This window comes from Meriones unguiculatus, chromosome 4, assembly GCF_030254825.1.
Source record: "Meriones unguiculatus strain TT.TT164.6M chromosome 4, Bangor_MerUng_6.1, whole genome shotgun sequence".
NCBI classification, from domain to species: Eukaryota; Metazoa; Chordata; class Mammalia; order Rodentia; family Muridae; genus Meriones; species Meriones unguiculatus.
Genome location: NC_083352.1, coordinates 8611884 through 8631812, shown reverse-complemented (window position 1 = coordinate 8631812; position 19929 = coordinate 8611884). Strand labels below are relative to the sequence as shown.

The 19929-nt window shown below is 44.6% G+C and overlaps 1 protein-coding gene across 6 annotated transcripts in view; it reads right to left on the bottom strand.

The window, feature by feature from the left end:
* The window catches only part of Cfap97d2 (CFAP97 domain containing 2), a 29694-nt gene extending 10216 nt beyond the window's left edge, over positions 1–19478 (bottom strand). For 3 of the 6 annotated variants that reach the window (XR_009591303.1, XM_060381417.1, XM_060381419.1), the window contains exons 1-3: positions 17959–18124; positions 2392–2472; positions 1230–1345 (exon numbers count right to left, since the gene is read on the bottom strand). Coding sequence is in view for 5 of the 6 variants with exons in the window: in XM_060381417.1 (XP_060237400.1) it covers positions 1230–1345; positions 2392–2472; positions 17959–18048 (287 nt within the window). In the remaining variant the exon portion in view is untranslated. Of the gene's footprint in view, positions 1–1225; positions 1346–2391; positions 2473–17958; positions 18125–19295 lie in introns of those variants that run through there. The other 3 variants (XM_060381415.1, XM_021641774.2, XM_060381418.1) reach the window with 3 other exon arrangements.
* Positions 19479–19929: the final 451 nt, after the last annotated feature.

Sequence of the window (19929 nt, the reverse complement as noted above, 5' to 3'; positions counted from 1 at the left end):
GTCATTTGGCAGAACATGTCAGTGAGTCAGTGAGCCCACCACATCCAGGGCAACCTCCAGAGCCTGGCTGTCATGAGGATTCCTGACCAGCACCAAAATACTGGGAGCAAGGGTTGTGTGTTCCATTTTCATTAAGGAGATGGTTTCAGTGTGGGGCATATCAAACCCATTAAACTGTGCATCTTAACTGTAAGATATTGTTACCAAGTGTCAGCTGTATCTCAGTGAAGATAGAAAAGTTAAATCAGGAGTAATCTCTAATTGTTGGCTGTATCATTTCTCTCAAAATATTGGCTGGCTTTTGTTTTTTATTAATAAGATATCTAGGTATATTAATACTGTTTACTAGTTTTCTGTGTCCTTGAAACAGACAGGATTCCCTAAATTAGCAGCCTCATTCATGACACCTCTGTCTCTTCCCTGAGTTGAGCGCTTTGTACCAGAGGCTTGCCTGTGGCTTTGTTTATTATGAATCTGGAAACTACCCTACAGGGTTAGAGAGTCCAGGAGTAACTGCAGCAAAGCCTGCACTGCAGGAACCCTGTACAGTCACCACCCCGACTCTGCTCTCAAAGGGAAAGGCTGCAGAGATCTCCCGGGACAGATGGCTACCAGGGGCGGAGCACTGCTCTTTTGCAGAAGCAAGAACAAAGGACTCATGAGAGCATCCATAGGGTGGTTTCATGGAACATGAAGGCCTGCCGCCCTTCATCCTCTTGGGAAGCAGAATCTCGAGCTAGGGGAAATCTTATGTCTAAGAGAGTGATGCCGGCGTAAAGGGGGCAGCCATGCTCTTGCCCAGGCCTCAGGTCTGAGCCTTTTGCTCTCTCCCAGACAAGGAACTAATGCTGCAGGGCTGTTGGGCACTCTGCAACTCGGACATACCCTGCACCCTCCTCAGTGATGGCGATTTTGGCCAAGTTGCGTCACTTCACTATACCTCAATTTCCCCTCTACGAAATGAGAAGGACCACAGCCTCTACCTTGCCTGGTCCTTGTGAGGATGGTAATTGGAAAGGCTCTGTGGATAGAGCCTGGCACACAGCAAGCATGTGGCTGGGTCCGTTCTTGTGCCCTGCTATATCCCATAGCCTCAAAGAGGGTTTGGACTCAGGGGGATGGAGGCTCCTGTGATAGGAAAGAATGCCTCATCTCTGGGTCACCATACTCCTTGTCCCCTGGGTAGACACAGGCCTACCCAAGGCAAATGTCAAGAGTCCTTCTGTTACCTCTGTGTGAGGTCATTTTGGCCATCAGTCTGTCGCCTGGTTTTCATGGCGGAGGCCACTCTCTGCAGAAGCAGGCAGTTGTCTCTGTCGATGACGGAGAGTCTTTCTTCCTCCATCTGTGGACACAGGGATCCCTCAATAGCACAAGTTTCCTCTAGACATACTTTCCAAAGCCACACTCTGTAGGTCCCCTGGGGTGTCAGCAGTAGCCAGCAGGTACACCACAATACTGGGCACTGGGACAAGAACAGGGGTGATCACTATATCTTTGGGGTGAAATCACTGGGATGGGCAGCAATAGCAAGGAGATACACTTCCTTGCACATTTAGGTCACCTGTTGTGGTCATGCTGGTGAGGAAACTACCTCAAGAGACACTTTATGTTGCTCAGAAGTGTATATTTGATTCCAGAGGGAAGAAAAGATTATACTTTAGTTACCCTCTGCACTTTCTCTCTCTCTCTCTCTCTGTGTATGTGTGTGTGTGTGCGTGCGTGCATGTCTGTCCATGTGCCTTGGCATGACCTGTGGAGGTCAGAGGACAACCTCAGCCATCCATCTTCACCATCTGTTTTGTTTGAGACAGGGTCTCCTGTTTTCTGCTTGATATTCCATACTACTTGACCCTCAAGCATCCGGGAATTCTCCTGTCTCTCCTCCCATCTTGCCTTGAGCGTGTTGGGACCACTAAGCCCACCACTGACTGCTGGTATTTTCAGCTTTTAAACTGGCTCCGTTGCTGGTTGCTCAGCTGCTCTTCTGCTCTTCGTTCAGCTGCTCCTTTGTCATTACTTTCAGTTTCCCTTCGGGGGTATCACTGCAAACATGACTATGTATTGTTCACGCTCACTCAGGGCCTATGCTTCAAGAAACACAAATCCAGAAGTGGCCAAAAAAATAAAGGAATGATGCTAGTAGATTATCTGGATGGGCACTGTTATATCTAGGGGCACTAGAGTTGTGTCTTCTTCTATGACGTGATGGGGCAATATCATAGAAGTACAATCACTAGCTCCGTTGGGGCAGGACCAGTTCAGTTGGCCTCTTAGGTGATAACATGCCTTTGACAAGGCCAAAATGCTTGTCCGCTCATATACCAGGGTTCCAAGCTGATATCACCTTGCATTCTGGGAGTGTGGTGAGAAGAGGAGGCACACACATACCTTCAGCTTCTTGAACTTTAGGTGGAGGTGGCTGTAATTCTGCGGTGGGTGAGTGTCCACTAGTGGCTGGGCATTCAGGACCTGCAGCACAGAGTGGACACTGAGATTCTAGGGGCAGTTTGAGCAGGTTCTGTGACATCCCCATGAGGACTTTGTGCCAAAGAATCCAAATAGCCTTTAGCAGGAAGTTCTCAATGAGGCTCCTGATTTGGCTTGGATTCCAGCAACCCCTGAAAGGGACCAGGTGGCCCTCAGAAGCGAGCCATGTTCTGCTTTGGGTGGAGAATCACAGGGATGCAGGGCGAGGTTTGCTTCAGTGGTAACAACCAGTCATTTCTGCCCAACACTTTGTGGCAAGTACTCTCCTGCAGGCTACGCCCCACCTGCAAGGCTGTCTAAGCCCCAGCAATGTGTTCAGGAAGTACCTCATGCCAGAGCTGACTACAAAGCAACCCCTGGTAGAGTTGGGGAAAGCATACCCTTTAAATGTGGCAGATTGCATTCATGAGTGCTGTGCATATTTTGGCTTGCTGTGAAAGGAATCCCTTTTGTTCTGGATTCCTGATGACAGATCACTGATGCTAGGATCTATCATCTGATGACCTGAAGGTGACAGAGTTGAGAACCCTACCAGCCAAGGGACATACTTAGAACATTTCTAACATGATGATTCAGAGTGAGGCTCAGTGTTAGAGCACTTGGCCTGGCACATACCACCAATATGTGCAAACCAAACCAAACAAACAAACCAAAGGACAACACGTTTATCAGACAGTCTGGAAGTCAACCTGGTGGTTGAAGTGTAGTGAGGGGCTGAGGACTAGTGAACTGAGAAGATTGCTAGAACATAGAGAGAGAGGAGAGAGAGACCCACACACTGTTTTGATTCCTGCTGACATCAAGACAGATCAAGGTGGTGCCCAAGGTCATGCATTCTCTGCAGATTCTGTGTGGGCCCTGTTTAGTCTGAGATGACTGAGTAGGGCTTTCTTATATAATTTTTTTTGGGGGGGGACCCAGATGAAGATGTAATCTTTATGTGCCTCAGAATACTGTGCTAGCTTGCTTTATGGTTCAGCCTTGTGTTGACTGAGGTATTTGGATACATTACAGGATGCTTGCTTTTGTATGTTAGAGATGTGGAACACAGATTCCTGAATGGGAAACACAGCCCTGAATTTGGAGAGCTGGTGTGGGAGAGTCACCAGCAGCTGTTCAGTGACAGGCAAGGAGGTCCTCAACACAAAGGTTTCCAGGTCTAGGCTCTGGGAGACGGGTACACCCGTGACCATGGGTCACTACCATCATTGCTAGTGGCATACAGGCTTCCACAGTGTGTCTCCATCTCCATAATGAGAATAGGGATGACATTTTGTTTGCTTCATTCATGGCTGTGGGGTCTGCATTAACTTACAAAGAAACACCAGAAAAACCCAAACAGTATTCTATGAAACAAGTATACTGTGTCCTCAAGGACTCCATGTCCTGGCACACATGAAATCAGGAAATTAAACTGATATGAAGTGGTATGAAGGCAGTGGTTTTGTGTTGGGAGAATAGCTACGTTCATGGGACAGTTTAGAAAATGAACCATGAAGTGCCAACATCATGTATGTGAAAACTGTACTGTTGTTTTGAAAGAGGACGATTTTGCTTTTGAGAACTACACAGTGAGAGCCTAAGGGATAAAGTGTATACCACACTCTCTTAAATTACTTCTCTGTGTGCGTGTGTGAGACAGAATTAGAGAGAGTATATTAGTTACTTTGCATGTTTTTAGGATGAAACACAGGAAAAAAGCCAATGGAAAGAAGGAAGGGAGGGAAAGAGGGAGGGAGGGAGAAAGGAAGGAAAGAATGAAGGAAAGAAAGAAGGAGGGAAGGAAAGGAGAAAGGAAGGAAGGAAAGGAGAAAGGAAGGAAGAAAGGAAGGAAGGAGGGAAGGAAGGAAGGAAAGGAAGGAAGGAAGGAAGGAAGGAAGGAAGGAAGGAAGGAAGGAAGGAAGGAAGGAACGTAGGTTTCTTTTGGCTCACAGTGGACAGTACAGTCATCATGAGTGAGGAGATGTGGCAAGAGCTTGAAGCAGCTGGCCACACTGCATTTCCACTCATAAAGTCCAGAACCCCTGCCATGGAGTATGCTATACACATTTAGAGCATCTCTTCTCACTTCAATGGACCAATCTAAAAGTTCTCTCACAAGTATTTACAGACGTTTGCTTCCATACTGATTCTAAACTCCATCAAGTTAGCAGTCAAGATCACCCATCACACAGACAGAGATGGAGACATGAGCAGAGATGTATGAGGTTATTTTTTTTTCTAGGATGGTTCTCTAAACTTGACGCTGTTTGAAAACATAAAGGTTATCTTTGTCCCCCTCCTTCAGCCCCACTCTCTTCCCTGCCTTTCACTCGTACCTGTTGGTCCAGTATCTATTTCTGCTCACTGCAAATGAACTTCAGTCAACTCATTATTTTATTTGGTGTTTTGAAACTTGTGGAAAGCCAGCTGTGTTGATGCACATCATCACTCTAGCATTCAAGAGGTAGAGGCAGATTCTAGGCTAGCCTGGTCTACACAGCCAGTTCCAGGTCAGTCAGGGCTACACAGTAAGTGTCATTATCAATCTGCTTCCCTGCCCCCCCAAACTCAAAATTATCTTAAACTTTTGGGTAAAATTTTAAACATAGGCCAGGCCTAATCATGCATGGAAAATCAGGAGGATTGCAAATTTGAGGCCAGCCTGGGCCACTTAGTGACACACTGTCTCAAAAAACACAAAGAGCTGAGGTGTAGCTCAGTGGTAGAGCATCTGCCTAATGTGTGCAAGTCCTGGGTTCAATCTTTGTACTGAAATAAAAAAGAAACTCAACCTTAGAAAGTGCTGTAATTAATGAACCTGTGTACGGCCCTCCAGCAACTCAACACAGCCCCATCCCAATCCAGACTCTTTATACCCACTCTCTGCCCTGTCCTAGTTCAACCATTCAGATTCAGCAGGACAGTGTTCCACTCAGTATTTCAGCATGCGCATGCGTGCACACACACACACACACACACACACACACACACACACACACAGACACACACGCTGCACATGCGCGCAAGCATGCATGCAGTTTCAACACCACAAACACGCTTCAAACAGCAGCAGTTATTTCAGCATCTGAGCCCTATCTGTGCTCCTCTTTTCTCCGCTCCCTCAATCTCTTAGTCTGTCATGAGGCTCCTTAGAGCATGGGCTTGCCCCGGGTCCTGTTTATAATGACCTTGACTGTGTCCTTGCCTTCTGAATGGTGAGGTGGTGAGGCTGTCTTCGGAGTCTCCAGCTCACCATGGAGCCGGCATTCTAGAGCTGAGTTTAGTGGGAAAGAGGTGACAGCCCAGGCATCCTCCTGTGGATGGTCAACGCTGGGGTGGCATTTCCTGCTGCTGTGACCATTGCCACAAGGTTAGAGCCTCAGTCCTTCTAGAGAGCTACCCTAACCTCACACTACACCCTCTCCTAGGCTGATGTGCTTAGCTAAATGTCAGCAGGCCTGCCTCTCGCCCTGAAACCCACACCTCCCCTCCGCTAACAGCATCCCTCTGTATCACTGCTTTGTCTCTGGGGGACTCTTCACTCTAAAGGAACAAGTAACTGATTTGAAAGGTCTCTGGAATTTGTCTTCTCAGTGTGATTAGGAAGGAGCTACATCTACACGCAGATTCATTTTGTTCTCAATAGTTGGAATGCTTGTTAAATTTAATTTGCTTTGTAGAATGTGAAAGATATACACAGTTCCAAAGCCAAATATGGCCCAAACTGCGTTTTAAAAGAGACCTAAGTTCGTTCAACTCTATTCTGTTTTCATTGGTAACTCTTCCAGTTTTATACTTATTTTCATATAAAAAATATAAAGACATATAGAATACACATACACAAACGTTACAGTATATGTTTATCCAATAAATATGTGTACATTTTCACCTGTTTGGCTTATATAAACAACAAATTATATGCACCTTTTCCCATTTTACTTCTTTCATTAAACAATATGTATTAGTCATTTATTTTTTGTTTTTTGGTTTTTTAAATTTAGATCATCTATTTTCAGTTCAGAGTTGTTTTTTTTTAACTAATTCAATTTACATCTCAATCATAGGCCCCTCCCTCTTCTCTTCCCAGTCCACCCTCCCTCCCACATCCCCTTTCCCTTATTCCTCAGAATAGGGGAGCCCCTATCCAGACACCCCAGCTCATCTATTCACATGGGGGTTAAATTCGTCTTCCTCCCCTGTGGCCTGGTAGGGAAGTGCCATCAGGGGAGGTGATCGAAAAAGCAGACAACGTAGTCCATGTCAGAGATATTCCCCACCCCCCTAACTAGGGGACCCACACGAAGCCTACGATGCCCATCAGACCAATCTTTGTGGGGTCTGTACATTGTAGTATGTCTATCCTATACTATATGATTAAAATCTGCTTGTGAGTATATATCGTGTGTGCTGTTCTGGGTCTAGTCTTTTTGTTGTTGTTGCTTTTTGTTTTTCGTTTTGTTACTAGGATTAAGTAATTGAGGAGGAGTACTTTATCTAGAAAAGAGGTTTGTTTTGCTTTGCTGTCCTGGTCCATCTGACGTTGGCCTTCTCACTAACCAAGCCCCAGCAGATACAGAGTATCATATGGGAAGAGATAAAATGCATGTTTGCACATGTGTGTGTGTGTAGATGTATGTACACATGTGAATGTATGTGTGCACATATTACATGTTTTCTGGCCTTTCAACCATCCATTTACCATTTATCAATCAATCATCTGTTTATTATATATCTACATGTAGAGAGGAAATCAAGTATTCATTTATGGCAGGGAAGAGCTCCACCTATAAAACCATCCCTCTGTTATTAAACCACCAGGATTCAGTCTCAGGGCTCAACATGGATGGCATTGCCTAATCCAAACCACCCCACAAGCTTCATCCTAAACGTCATAGGAGATCAAGTTTCTGCCCTTCAGATATAGGTGCCTCATGATGGGGCTTAAATTTCAGCACATAAAGCTTCAGGAGACATTAAACCATATTTAAACTGCAACATGCTACATTCCAGAAAGGGAATGAAGTATGTACAGTAGCGGAGAAGTTGTTTTTTTTTTCCCTTCATTGTATAATAATCATTATGTGTAAAGTATTTACCCAGCTGCCCATTGAGGAATATTTGAATTGGTTCCAATTTCGCTATTACAAAAAAAGCTGCAATTAATATCTTTTGCAATTTGTCTTTGTGTATTTGCCAGTATATCTGGAATTGGGATTGCTAGGGTAAAGGATAAACATGTGCGCAATTTAATGAGGTGTTGCTCAGTTCCCCCATGGGGCTCTGCCTTTCACACACATGCCAGCAGAGCAGGATGGTGGCCCTTCCCCCAGAGCACTGTCAGTGACAGCTGGGCTCCTCCCCAGACTCAGAGTTGGGAAACAGTAGTAGAGGGCAAGCTTAATTTGCATTTATTTATTATTAGTGAAGATGACAGTCTTTTTATAGGTTAAAAGCTATGTGAAATTCTTCTGGAAACTTTTCTTTTTTTGCTAGTCCATTTTCATTTTCCAGTTTTTAGGACTTGTGAAGTTAATTATTTTTGTACTTTTTGTGGATGTTGTTTGCTTTTCTGTGGCAGGATCTCACTATGTAGCTCCGACTGTACTGAAACTCACTATGTAGGCCAGGCTGGCTCCTTGAGCTCATACAGATCCTCTTGCCTTTGCCTCCTGAGTGCTGGTATTAAAGGTGTGCACCACCACGCCTGGCTACAGTTTTTGAGCCAGCCTAGGCTGGCCTTGAAATCTTGATCTTTCTCTTAGCCTCAAGAGCATGTGTCACCACACTCATGGGGACTTTTACATTTCGTTCTATAATCCTTCTGGAATTTCTCTTATCATACAATATGTGTGGTGAAGACTCCAAGCCCTGAGAATCCAGATTGAAGTTCCCGCCCCAGGAGTTGAGTGTAGAGACAGGGTTCCCCTGGAGGAAGGACAAAGGGAGAGCACTGGTCCTCTCTGTCACAGGAGCAGAAAGAAGATGTGCTGTGAAACTCATGAAGCCACCCTTACCAAGAACCGAACCCTGCCAGCAGCTTTGATGCTAGACTCCCAGCCCACAGAACTGTGAGAAATATCTCTCTGCTTTTAAAGTGGTCTAGTCTAGTATTCCCCATGGCAGCTCAGGCTAGGCAAGCAAGAATAGACCCAGGTTTATCCTTTGTGTATAAACCACACCCGCTTTTCAGTGTTTGAGATGCTGTTGCCGGGGCCTGAACATTTTTGTCCTCCAAATTCATGCGTTGAAATCTTTACCCGAGGCATTAGGAAGTGGAGTCTATGGGAGGTGCTGGGGCAGAGCCTCCCTAAATGGGAGATCCTACTTCGAGAGACATGGGGGGGGGGCAGCATTTATAAAAATGGCCCTTAGCAGGCACTGCAGCTGCCAGCATTTTGCCTTTCAACCTCCAGAGCTGTGAAATCTAAACCTCTGTTGTTTTAGGCAGCCCAAACAGACTAAGAGTCCTTTGTGGACTTAATGTGCCCTTAAGTTCATGGGTTGGAAGCTTAATCTTCAGTGTAGAGTGAGAATGTGGCCCTGTGGGCAGGTATAGCCTCGGAGATAAATTTGCTGTACAAAAGCCTTGTATCAAAGATGGCTTCTTCTTCGCTCCTCATGGAAGGGTGCAATGCTTGGTTTTTAGTGTTTTGCTTCTTCCATTAGGGGACATTGAAATAAGACCTCTCTCTCTCTCTCTCTCTCTCTCTCTCTCTCTCTCTGTCTCCATCCATCTCTCTCTGTCTCTATGTATTGCTGCACCTTGATTGTCTGCTCCCAGCCTCTAGAACAGTGGGGAGACTACTGCTGTCTGCAGACCATTTGCAGTGACATCACTTTTACTGTCCTCTGACGTTCCATGCATTGAGGCTGAGTGCATTGCCTTTGGCCTGTCTCCTGTCTGGCTTAGTGCTGTTCCACACTTAGGTCCAGAGGCCCTGTGGTGGTTCTAGAATCTGGTATCCTAGATTAGCATCCTCAAATCATACTTCCTTTCCAGCATTTCTTGGGGGTTCACGCATGGCCTACCAGGAAAGCTTGATGATAAATGTGTCTAGCCCCAAGGGAACAGTAAAACAGTGGATTTTGCTAAAGATACAAAGCAACTGAGGGGAAAAGGCTATCTTTGTGCAGCAAGTGTTTATCTTTAAGAATAGTATAGCCCTTTCTATCTATCTGAGTATTCTACCGTGATCTTCTGGAATGTTCTGTTGCCGTTTACACAGGCGTGGGAAGGCGTGCACTTAGTCTTCTCTTCCCTTTCTTGTCTTTATAGAACAGAAATCTTGCTGGGAGGCAGTGAGACAGCTGGCGATGAGGGTCCTGCCTGGCCTCACATGGAAGCTAGTCACCAGGGGGCTTATTATGCAATTGTAGAGGGCTAGAAATTTTGGTCCCAGTCTTCAACCTCTCTGAGAAGAGTAGGGATGAAGGCTAAGCTGGTCCCCCAGTGTCCAATGATTTAATCATGCATGCCTGTGTAAGGAAGCATTACTAAGAACCCAAGGGACAGTCTGACAGGGGCTTCTAATAGATGCCCAAGTCGGGGTTCCTGGGGGATGGGGATTCTAATGGGCGTGGAGCACTGCCTAACTATTGTTTTAATATGACTTTTCCCCATGAAATGATGTGGAGTGTTTTTCATGGGCTTATTTGTCATCTGTATGTATTGTCTGGGGACGTCTGTTCAGTTTAAACCCAATATTTAAGTTAGATTGCTTTCTTTCTATTGAGTTTTAAGGGTTCTTTTTACACTTTGGAAAGCATCATCTATAACATACATGTTTTACATGCCTTTCCCCAGGTGTGGCTTAGCTCCTCCCAACGTTGTTTTCCACAGTATAGTGGCATTTTTTAATGTTGATGAAGCCCAGTTTGTTTGTTATTTCTTTCATAAACTATGCATTTCTTTGGTTTGTATATATTCCCAAGGTCATTGGAATTCTGTCTGTTATTTCTAGAAGTTTGATAGTTTTGCATCTTTACATTTAGACTTATTGTTAATTTTTTACTTACTTGTGAAAGTTGCAGGTTCTGAGTCTATATTATCATTATTTATTATTTTGCACACAGAGATTTAGTTTACACAATGCTGTTTATTGAAAAGATTATTTTTTGTCAACTGTACTGCTTCGGATCCCTTGTGAAATATTACCCAATTATAATTATTTATGTGTTTATTTCTGGTTCTTATTCTATCCCATTGATCTAGTTGACTGTTCTTTGAGCAATATCATATAATTCTGATGACTATAGCATTAGAGTATGTCTTGAAGACATACTCTAGTATATATCTCTAGTCCTCCAACTTGATTCTGATTTAATTTCCTTCCTTCCTTTCTTTTCTTCCTTCCTTCCTTCCTACCTTCCTTCCTTCCTTCCTTCTTTTTTCTCTCCTCACCTTCACTCTCTCCTGTTGTTGTATAACAGATTATATTGTCATTTAAATAATAACCCACCTTTGCATACCGGGAATGAATCCCAGTTGCTTGTGGTATATAATTTTTTAATTAAATTTTTATTTTTTTAATATTAGTTACAGTTTATTAACTTTGTATCCCAGCTGTAGCCTGCTCCCTCATTCCCTCCTAATCCCACCCTCCCTCCCTCATTTCCTCCCTGCCCCTTTCCAAGTCCACTGCTAGGGAAGGTCCTCCTTCCCTTCCATCTGACCCTAGCTTATCAGGTATCTTCAGGACTGGCTGCAATCTCTTCCTCTGTGGTCCTGCAAGGCTGCTCCTCCCTTGGGGGCAGGGGGAGGGTTAAAGAGACAGCCATTGAGTTCATGTCAGAAATAGTCCCTGTTCCCCTTACTAGGGAACCCATTTGGATATTGAGCTACCATGATCTACATCCAAGCAGGGGTTCTAGGTTATATCCATACATTGTCCTTGGTTGGTTTTTAATATGATGTTGGATTCTATATTCATGTTATCAGTCTGTTCTTTTATCTGGTTTGGGTTACCAGAAAATGCTGGCCTAATAGAAAGTGTTAGGAAGTATTTCTATTTCTAACCTTCGAAAGAGACCATGGAGAATTAGCACAACGTCTTCCTTGAATATCTGAAAAATTTGATTAGCAAATCCATTTGGCACCAGTGATTTCCATTTTGGAAGCTGATTGTTGATTGAGTATTTTAATGGCTATAGACCTGCTTCGGAATTTCTAGTTTTGGTTGTATTGGGAATCAAACCTGGGGCCTTGCACATGGAAGACAAGTACTCTACCACTGAGCCTATTGTTCAGAGCACTGAAGTTTTCTGTTTTCCTTCTCATACTAATAATTTGAGTCATCTTGCTCTTTTCTTAGCCTGTACAGAAGTCATGCATTTATTTTGCATACTGATTTCCTGACTTGAATCTCACTGTTTTCTATTCCTACATTTGTTATTTCTCCACTCTAGCTAATTTTATATTTAATTCCCCCCCCCCCTTTTTTTGACAAGGTCTCCCTATGTAACCTTGGCTGGCCTGGAAGTAGACCAGGCTGGCCTTGAGCTCAGTGAGAGCCTCCTGCCTCTGCTGCCTGAGTGCTGAAATTAAAGGTGTGTGCCACCACGCTCAGCTCGTCCTTCTTTGGTATAAATCAGTGCATCCAGTGTTGCAGGTTTCCCTTTCGGTGCTGTTTTCATTGCATCCCACAAATTTTGAGAAATTGTGTTTTGTTTCCATTTAGTTCACAACATTTAAACATTTTCTCTGGAGGGCTGGCAAGATGGCTCAGTAGATAAAGGGACTTGCCACCAAGCTTACTGAACTGAGTTCAATTCCTAAAACCTCTGATGGAGACAGAGAGCCAGCTTCAGCATGTACATGCATAGGTGCACACACACTCACATGCACACACACACCTTAAATGGAATGTATGTATGTCTATATAATCTTGAGATACCTTCCTAATCCATGTGTTATTTTAAAGTATAATATTTAATTTCTAATGTTTGGAAATTCTCCAGTTACCTTCCTATTATTCACTTCTAGCTCAATTCCACGGTGATCTTAGAACAAACGTCACACAATTTCTAATCTGTTAGGTTTACTTAGGTGCGTTTTGTGGGCTGGGGTGTGGTCTATCTTGTGACCATTCTAGATTATCTTAAGAAATGTATATTATTTTGCTATTGGGTGGCATAGTCTATAGATTTCAATCAAATGGACTGATAGTGTTAACTGAGCTTAAATATTTTCCTGCTGATTTTCTGCCTAATGATATATTTCTGACTGAAGGTATTAAAATCTCCAACTGTGGTAGTAGAAGCATGTATTCCCCCCCCTTAAAACCAGCATGTATTTAATTGTAGTTGTTTTCATATATTCATATAATGCAGTTTGATCATACTTACTGCTTATTATCCTTAAGATGTCTTCTCTAAATTCATGTTTTTTTCTTGTAGTTCTAACTCTCTTTGTCCCACATGGCCTGACATTCTATTGTTAGTTGCATACATGTTAAGGATTGTCTGTTTGAAGGATTAATACCATTGTAATCGTTTAATTAGTTTTTTCATCCCTAGTAAAATTCCTTGTTTTAAAGTCTGTTCTGCCTAAAATTAAAAACAGTTTGCTGGCACGTGCCTTTAATCCCAGCACTCAGGGAGTCAAAGGCAGGTAGATTGCTATGAGTTCAAGGCTGGCCTGGTCTACAAAGTGAGTCCAGGACAGCCAAGGCTACACAGAGAAGCCCTGTCAAAAAAAAAAAAAATAGTGTTCCTTGCTTGTTTTTAATTAGTGTTAACATGGTGTGTTCTTTTCCAGCTATTTATTTGTAATCTGTATATCTTTATACTGAGGTGGATTTCTTATGGTCACCACACATATATTTAAATGTGGTTTTGATTTACTTTGATATTTGCCTTTTGAAAACACGGATTTCTTTACTGAGTGTCACAGGGTGTACATGATGTGACACTGAGCGAAGGCCAGAGGATAGCTTCCAGAAGTTGTGGTTCTTTTCTTTCACCGCGGGGGTTCCAGGAAATGAAGCTCAGGTCCTCGGCTTGGTTTCAAGAACCTTTTCCAGCTGAAGCTTTCACAGGTGCCAATCTCTGTCACGTAATTGGTGCATTCAGACCAGCAGTTCTCATACTGTGGGTCACAACCCCTCTGGCAAAACTCTGCCTCCAAAACTATTTACATTACAATTCATAACAGCAGCAAAATCACAGTTGTGAAGTAGCAATGAAAATAATTTTATGGTTGGGGTCGCCACAGCATGAGGAACTGTATTAAAGGGTGGCAGTATTAGGAAGGTTGAGGACCACTGAGTCAGGCTATAGACACACAAAGTGTCTGTTGATACATTTGGAGTCATATTACTACATTTGCTGCTACTTTCCATCCATCAACCTTGTCCTTTGTTCCCTTTTTTTTTATACGAGTTTTCTGCCTTTTCTCATTTTGTTTGAGATTAAATATCTTTATTTTATGTGTATAAATGTTTTGCCCGCATGTATGTATGCTCCATGTGCATCTGGTGCCTGAGGAGGCCAGGAGAGAGTGCCAGGTCCTCTAGAACTGAAGTAACAGGAGGTTGTGAATCTCCATCTGGGCGCTGGAGCTGAGCCCAAGTCCTCTTTCTGCAAGAGCAGCCAGTGCTCTTAACCACTGACCCATCTCTCCAGCCACATCAGTTAAACATTTGAAAGATATATATATATATATATATATTTCACTGTTTTCCATGGAGTTTGCAACATACACTTAAAACTATTCCAGGTCCATGAATAATGAGCAGTATAGCCCCTTACAACAACTAAATCCTATTACTTCCCTCCCGCTCCTGTATTTTTGAAGTCTACAAGACATACATAATCCAGGCCATTGTTACTCTCTGTATTTAAATTTTTATTACATGTATGGATTTATGTGTGTGTTTGTTATGTGCATGCACACATTTCACAACCTGTCAGAGGACACATGGGAGTTGGTCCTCCCCTCCTATTGTGTAGGTCCCAAGGGTGAAATTCAGGTCATCAGCCTTGGCAGAAGGTTTTTATATGTGTAGTTTGAGACATTTATGCTTCATGGCATTCCCTGGATTTCTTGGATTTTGACTGTCGTGTCTGATATAAATTTGGGAGACATTTTTCTTATTATTCCTTCTTAGACCTCTTCCTTTTTTTCTTCTCCTTTAGGCCTTTTCACTGTGGGTGTATTATATCTCTGCATGTGTCCCACTGTGTTTGGAAATTCAGGTTGTGTTTGTTTGATTTGGTTAGGCCTTTGTTCTCTTTGATTTCAGTTTGGAAGGTTGCTATGGTTTGATTCTGTGTTCCTCCATGATTCATATTGAAGCTTAACCCTCCCTATGATGGAATTAAGAAGTGGAGCCTTTGGGGACATGAGTAAATCATGTTTCTTTTCTCATGAGTGAAATTAAAGCCCTTATAAAACGGTCAGAGATCTCCTGTGCCTCCTTTTATCCCGCTGAGGCTGTCATCTTGGAAGCCACTTTCCCCAAACACTTAGTCCTCCAGAGACTTGATCTTCAGCGTGTAGCCTCTGGACTGTAAGAAGCAAATGTCTACTGTTCATCAGCTGTCTGGTCTGGGTGTCTTGTTATAGCATAAACAACAGATCAAGGCAGGCTTTATCAAAGCATCCTCAGGCTTGTAGATTCTTTCACCAGCTGTATAAGCCCATGAGAGGAAGGGAACCAGGCAGGGAGGAGGAAGCAGTTTCCCCCAAAAAGGAGTGAACTACACCACGGTGGTGCTGGCTGAAGTGTGGGAGCAGGATCGGAAGGGCACTCAGCTCCTAAAAGACCTACCTCATGAGACTCTAGAGGTGGCTCTGGGGTATCACTGGTGGCTGAGGGTACAGTGTTCTCTTTTCCCTGATTCATCAAACTCTGTGTTTTCAGAGATTCTCATTCTAGCACCAAGTACTTGAAAAACCGAGATCTCTACTATTCACAGGAAACGCTGTTGTGCTTGGGGCCGAAGAGGGATGTCTGCTCTTTGCTGCTCCTCATCACCTGTCTTCCACCTGCTCATATCCGTCTTTGTCCAACAGGGCCCTTGGTACCCGGGCCACAGTCACACTTTGTCCTTGTGCTGCTTGGCTTTTTGTCAGCTTGATGCAAACCTAGACATATCTAGGAGGAGAAACGCCAGCTGAGAAAATGCTTCCGTCACACTGCCTGTCGGTGGGGCTGCGGAACATTTCCTGATTGATGACTGATGTGGGAAGGCCCAGTCCATTGTGAGCGGTTCTACCCTTGGGCAGGTGGTCCTGAGTTGTCTAAGAAAGCAAACTGAGCAAGCCAGGGTGAACAAACCAGTCAGCAGTGCCCCTCTGTGGCCTCTGCTTAGGTTCCTGCCCTGACTTTGGTGATGGACTATGATGTGGAATTGTAAGCCAAACAAACCCCTACTTCCCCACGTTGCTTTGGTCAGGTTTCAGGTTTCATCACAGTATAGAAACCCTGACTGTGACAGTCCCCTTCCCTTGTCTTGTGCCTATGGGGACGTCACACGAGCTCCACGCCCCCATGGTCTGACCACTCCACACCCTCAGCTGGCATGGCTTCTATTCAGAGGCTATGCCCTTAGTCATTGAGTCCTTCCGCCCAATCCCCCTCTTCTTTATTTGTTTCCTCAGCAATGCCCAAAATTGGTCCTATGTGATTTCCTTCCCATCTTTGTTTCTGTCTTCTTCTTGATGAGGCTCATGGTTTGTTCTGTCATGTGTAGCACCTTCCCCTCATGGCCGTGCTTGGGGTGGAAGAGGGATCTCTGCCCTTTGCCACTCCTCATCACCTTCCACCTGCTCATATCTGTCTTTGTGCCAGGCTATGGATCCCCAGCCTACGTGCTCTGCTGATGGCCTTGGCCATATCCAGTTCTCTAAAAACTCCCAACCATAGGCTTTGGGGCATTTCAAAGATGTGTGTATTTGTGCCATAAGCCAGTGCTCCCAAACAGCTCAGGGCCCTAGTCTACGTCCCATTTGCTCAATAGGACCTCTTCTTCTGCAGTGACCATTTTAAAACATCTTCCTTTAACAGTGACTTGGGTGCAGGCTTTGGGCACTCATATAAGCACAGGTTGATTGCTTAACTCATGGGTCTTGGGCCAATCCCTGGGATTAAAAAAAAGAAGAATATACCCACTGGACTGGTCTTGAAGATCATTCAGAGAAACAACAGTTACTGACTCTGGCCTCCTAGTGAGCAGTGAGAGCTCTTTATTAAGTGGTTACTGTAGGTTGATAACACTATAGTGGACCATCTGATCAGAGCTGGTAAAACAAATGCCATGTGCCGAGTGCATAATCCAACATGGTGTCATGAATAAGGCAGAAGGACACGATATGCTTCTTATAGCAGCGAACAGTTCTCTTGAGAGGTACATTGGAATGAAATGTAAGGAAGTAAACTCAGGCTCTCAAAAGAGCTGGGGAGGAGTGCTACATGGCAAGGGGGTGGGGGAGGGAGCTCAGAGGCAAGCAAAGGATGAGTGAGGCTGGAGCATCAGGTGAGCCTGGCAATGAGTTGACCTCTTAGGGTATCCCCTGAAGTTTCTGAAGGAAACAGGAAACAGGGTTCATTACCGATTCGGTACCCGGGGCAATCATTGAAAATTAATGAAGGGGAACACCCTATTCCTGAAGTTTCCAGATCCAAGAATGACCTCCCTTGAGTGTTTCCAACACAACCAATGAAATGTGCTCTGCAGGGGGCCCAGAAAAGAGAAGGGGAAGCTGGGCTCAACTCCATCATGACACTCTTTTTTTTTTTTTTTTTTTTTTTTTTTTTTTTGAGACAGGGTTTCTCCGTGCACCCTTGGCCCTTCTGTGCTCCTTTGGAGACCGGGCTGGCCTCAAACTCACAGAGATCTGTCTCTGCTCCCCCCACCCCCACTCCAGTGTTGGGTTAAAGGTGTGCACCACCACACTGGGCCATCAGGACATTCTTAAGCAACATCCAAGTCTTAGCCCAGAGAATAGAAGTGATACTTGTCTCTCCCCTTTCCAGGTGCAGGTAGGTTTTAGGTTTTAGCTTCTTTTGGTGAATGCAATGTGGTGGTCCAGGAGTGGACACACAGGTCTTTTTTCTTTTCTTTTTTTTCCTAAGATGGTTTCAAGTACTGGGGGAGGGGGGTGGGTATTTTAGGAACACACACTGTGTTTGGGGGTGGGATGGTCTGGAACCCAGGTTTGTGGAAATCTTGTTCATTGGTGACATAATGATGAGGCCCTTTGAAGAAGTGTCATTCTGGGGCTGGAGAGATGCTTAGCAAAGTTAAGAGCGCTGGCTGCTCTTCCAGAGAATCTGGGCTCAGCGCCCACAACTCTCTGTAACTTCTATTCCAGGGGGTCTAGTGCCTTCCAGCCTCCTCGGGCACCAGGTATGCATGTGGCCCACAGACATATATGAAAGAAAAACATTCATACACATGAAATGAAATAAAATCTGCGCCCTACTTTCCTGGGCTCTGCCTGGCACCCCAAGCCCGAGCATGAGGCTAGCGGCTGTCTCCTACCTTTTTCCTGTGTTCCTGGTAGCTTTTCTCCCAGGCTCTCTGCAGGTCCCTTTCAGCCCAAGAGGTGGTTAGGTGGGGGACTCGGTACATTTCAGATCACAAACTCCAGCTTCCTACAGAGAAGAGCGGGCTTAGCCATACAGCCTCAGCAGAGCTGTTTGTGGGGATCACGTGACTGTTGCCATGGCACCCAGGCCTGGGAGAGCCCAGTGCAGCCTGTGGAGACTTTTGAACAATGGACCGGAGCTAAGGAAGAGCAGGCTCTGCTTCCTCTGCAGTGGTTGCCTTGGGACCTTGCTTAGCTCACTCTCGCTGTTTTGAGGAGCAAAACAGCTCCCACCTCCAGAAGTAAATGTGAAGAGAGAGGTCAAAGGCGTTCTCCTTTGACAGAACAGAATAGAATGGACCAGCCCCCTCTTTCACGCTGGTGGCTTTACTCTTCCTCATCTGCCACTTGTCATTCTCTCCGTTTCTTTCCTTCCTTTTTTTTCTAAATAACTTATTTATCTTTATTTCATGTGCATGTATCTTTGTAAAGGTATCAGGTCCCCTGGAACTGGAGATACAGCTATGAACTGCCAGCTAAGTGATGGGAATTGATTTGGGGCCCTGTGGAAGAGCAACCAGTGCTCTTAACTTCTTAGCCATCTCTCCAGCCCTTCTTTCCTTTCTCAATCTTTGCATTTCTTTAAGAAAGAAACACTTTTGGTCCTGTCTTTGAATCATTTATAACTATTTGGATAACTCCAACTTAGGTAGCAAATTTTCTTTTCTTCTTCTTCAGTTGACTTGAGATCCAGTTACACAAAGTCTTGGTCATTTTAAGCTATTAATTTTTAAGCTTTGTTTTTATTACATTTAATTAATTAGTTAATTAATGCCTGTGGGAGCATGTGTGTGCATGGCATTCATGTGGGGTTCAGAGGGTAATGTGGGGTTTGGTTCTTCCCTTCCACCTTATGGTTTTCAGGGACCAAATTCAGGCAACAGGCTTGGTGACAAGTGCCTTCACCTTTACTTGCAAGCCACAAGTTATTATTTAAAAAAAAAAAAAAAAGGTGTCTTAGACAAGATTTTCCTAGCAACTCAAAAGACTATCGAGAGGCTAGTAATGTTTTCATTTCAGAATTCTGGCCTTTATGACTTTAGGTATCCAACTTAGTGCCTCTCCCTGTTTAACTTTGGCTGAATGAAGCCTACAATGGGCACATAGCAACATGATTTAGGGGCTGTCAGTTTGAACAAACATTAGCTGAGCCTGAGGCGGACTTAAGTAATGAAGGAAGCCAGCATGGCAGCTTCCTGATATGCTGTGGGCAACTGGGCTACATACTCACAGGTCCTCGTTGTGAAAAGTCCAGTTCAGGAAAGGACGGGACACTTCTGCAGCTTCTTTGGCAGGAGGCTCTCTCAGGGATCTTTCTGCTGGGCCTCTGGAAGGCCTGGGCCCCTTGAACACCAGGGTTCTGTTCCCAGCAGCTCTGTTCCTCCTCAAGGAAACTGTCCTGTTTGTGCCCGTCCTTCTCTGGGCATCCTGTTAAGGAGCTCACCTAGAAGAGAGGGCGATGTTGCACACATGTGATCTGGATGACTAGCCCACTCTCAGGGGGACCTGGAGTGCAATGGGACAGGAAATGCACAGCCTGTGCATTTCCTGCTGGGAAGGGCACACAGCTGCCAGCAGAGCAAGCACAAGCCCATCTCGTCTCAGGGACAACCCCGTACCAGCCTAGAGGTCATAGTGGAAACGTTGCCTTCTGCAGGCGGAAAGGAAGTGGTTGACATTGCTGGAATTAAGGTCTCTCCACGCAGGCTTGGATGGTTGGAACTCACACGTAGACAAGGCTGGTGTGGAACTCAGAGACCTACCTGCCTCTGCCTTCCGAGAGCTGGGATTACAGGTGTGTGTCAGCACACCTGGCGACTGTTTTAAGGTGTGGTCTACCACATTTGTCTGACCGATTTTTAAGA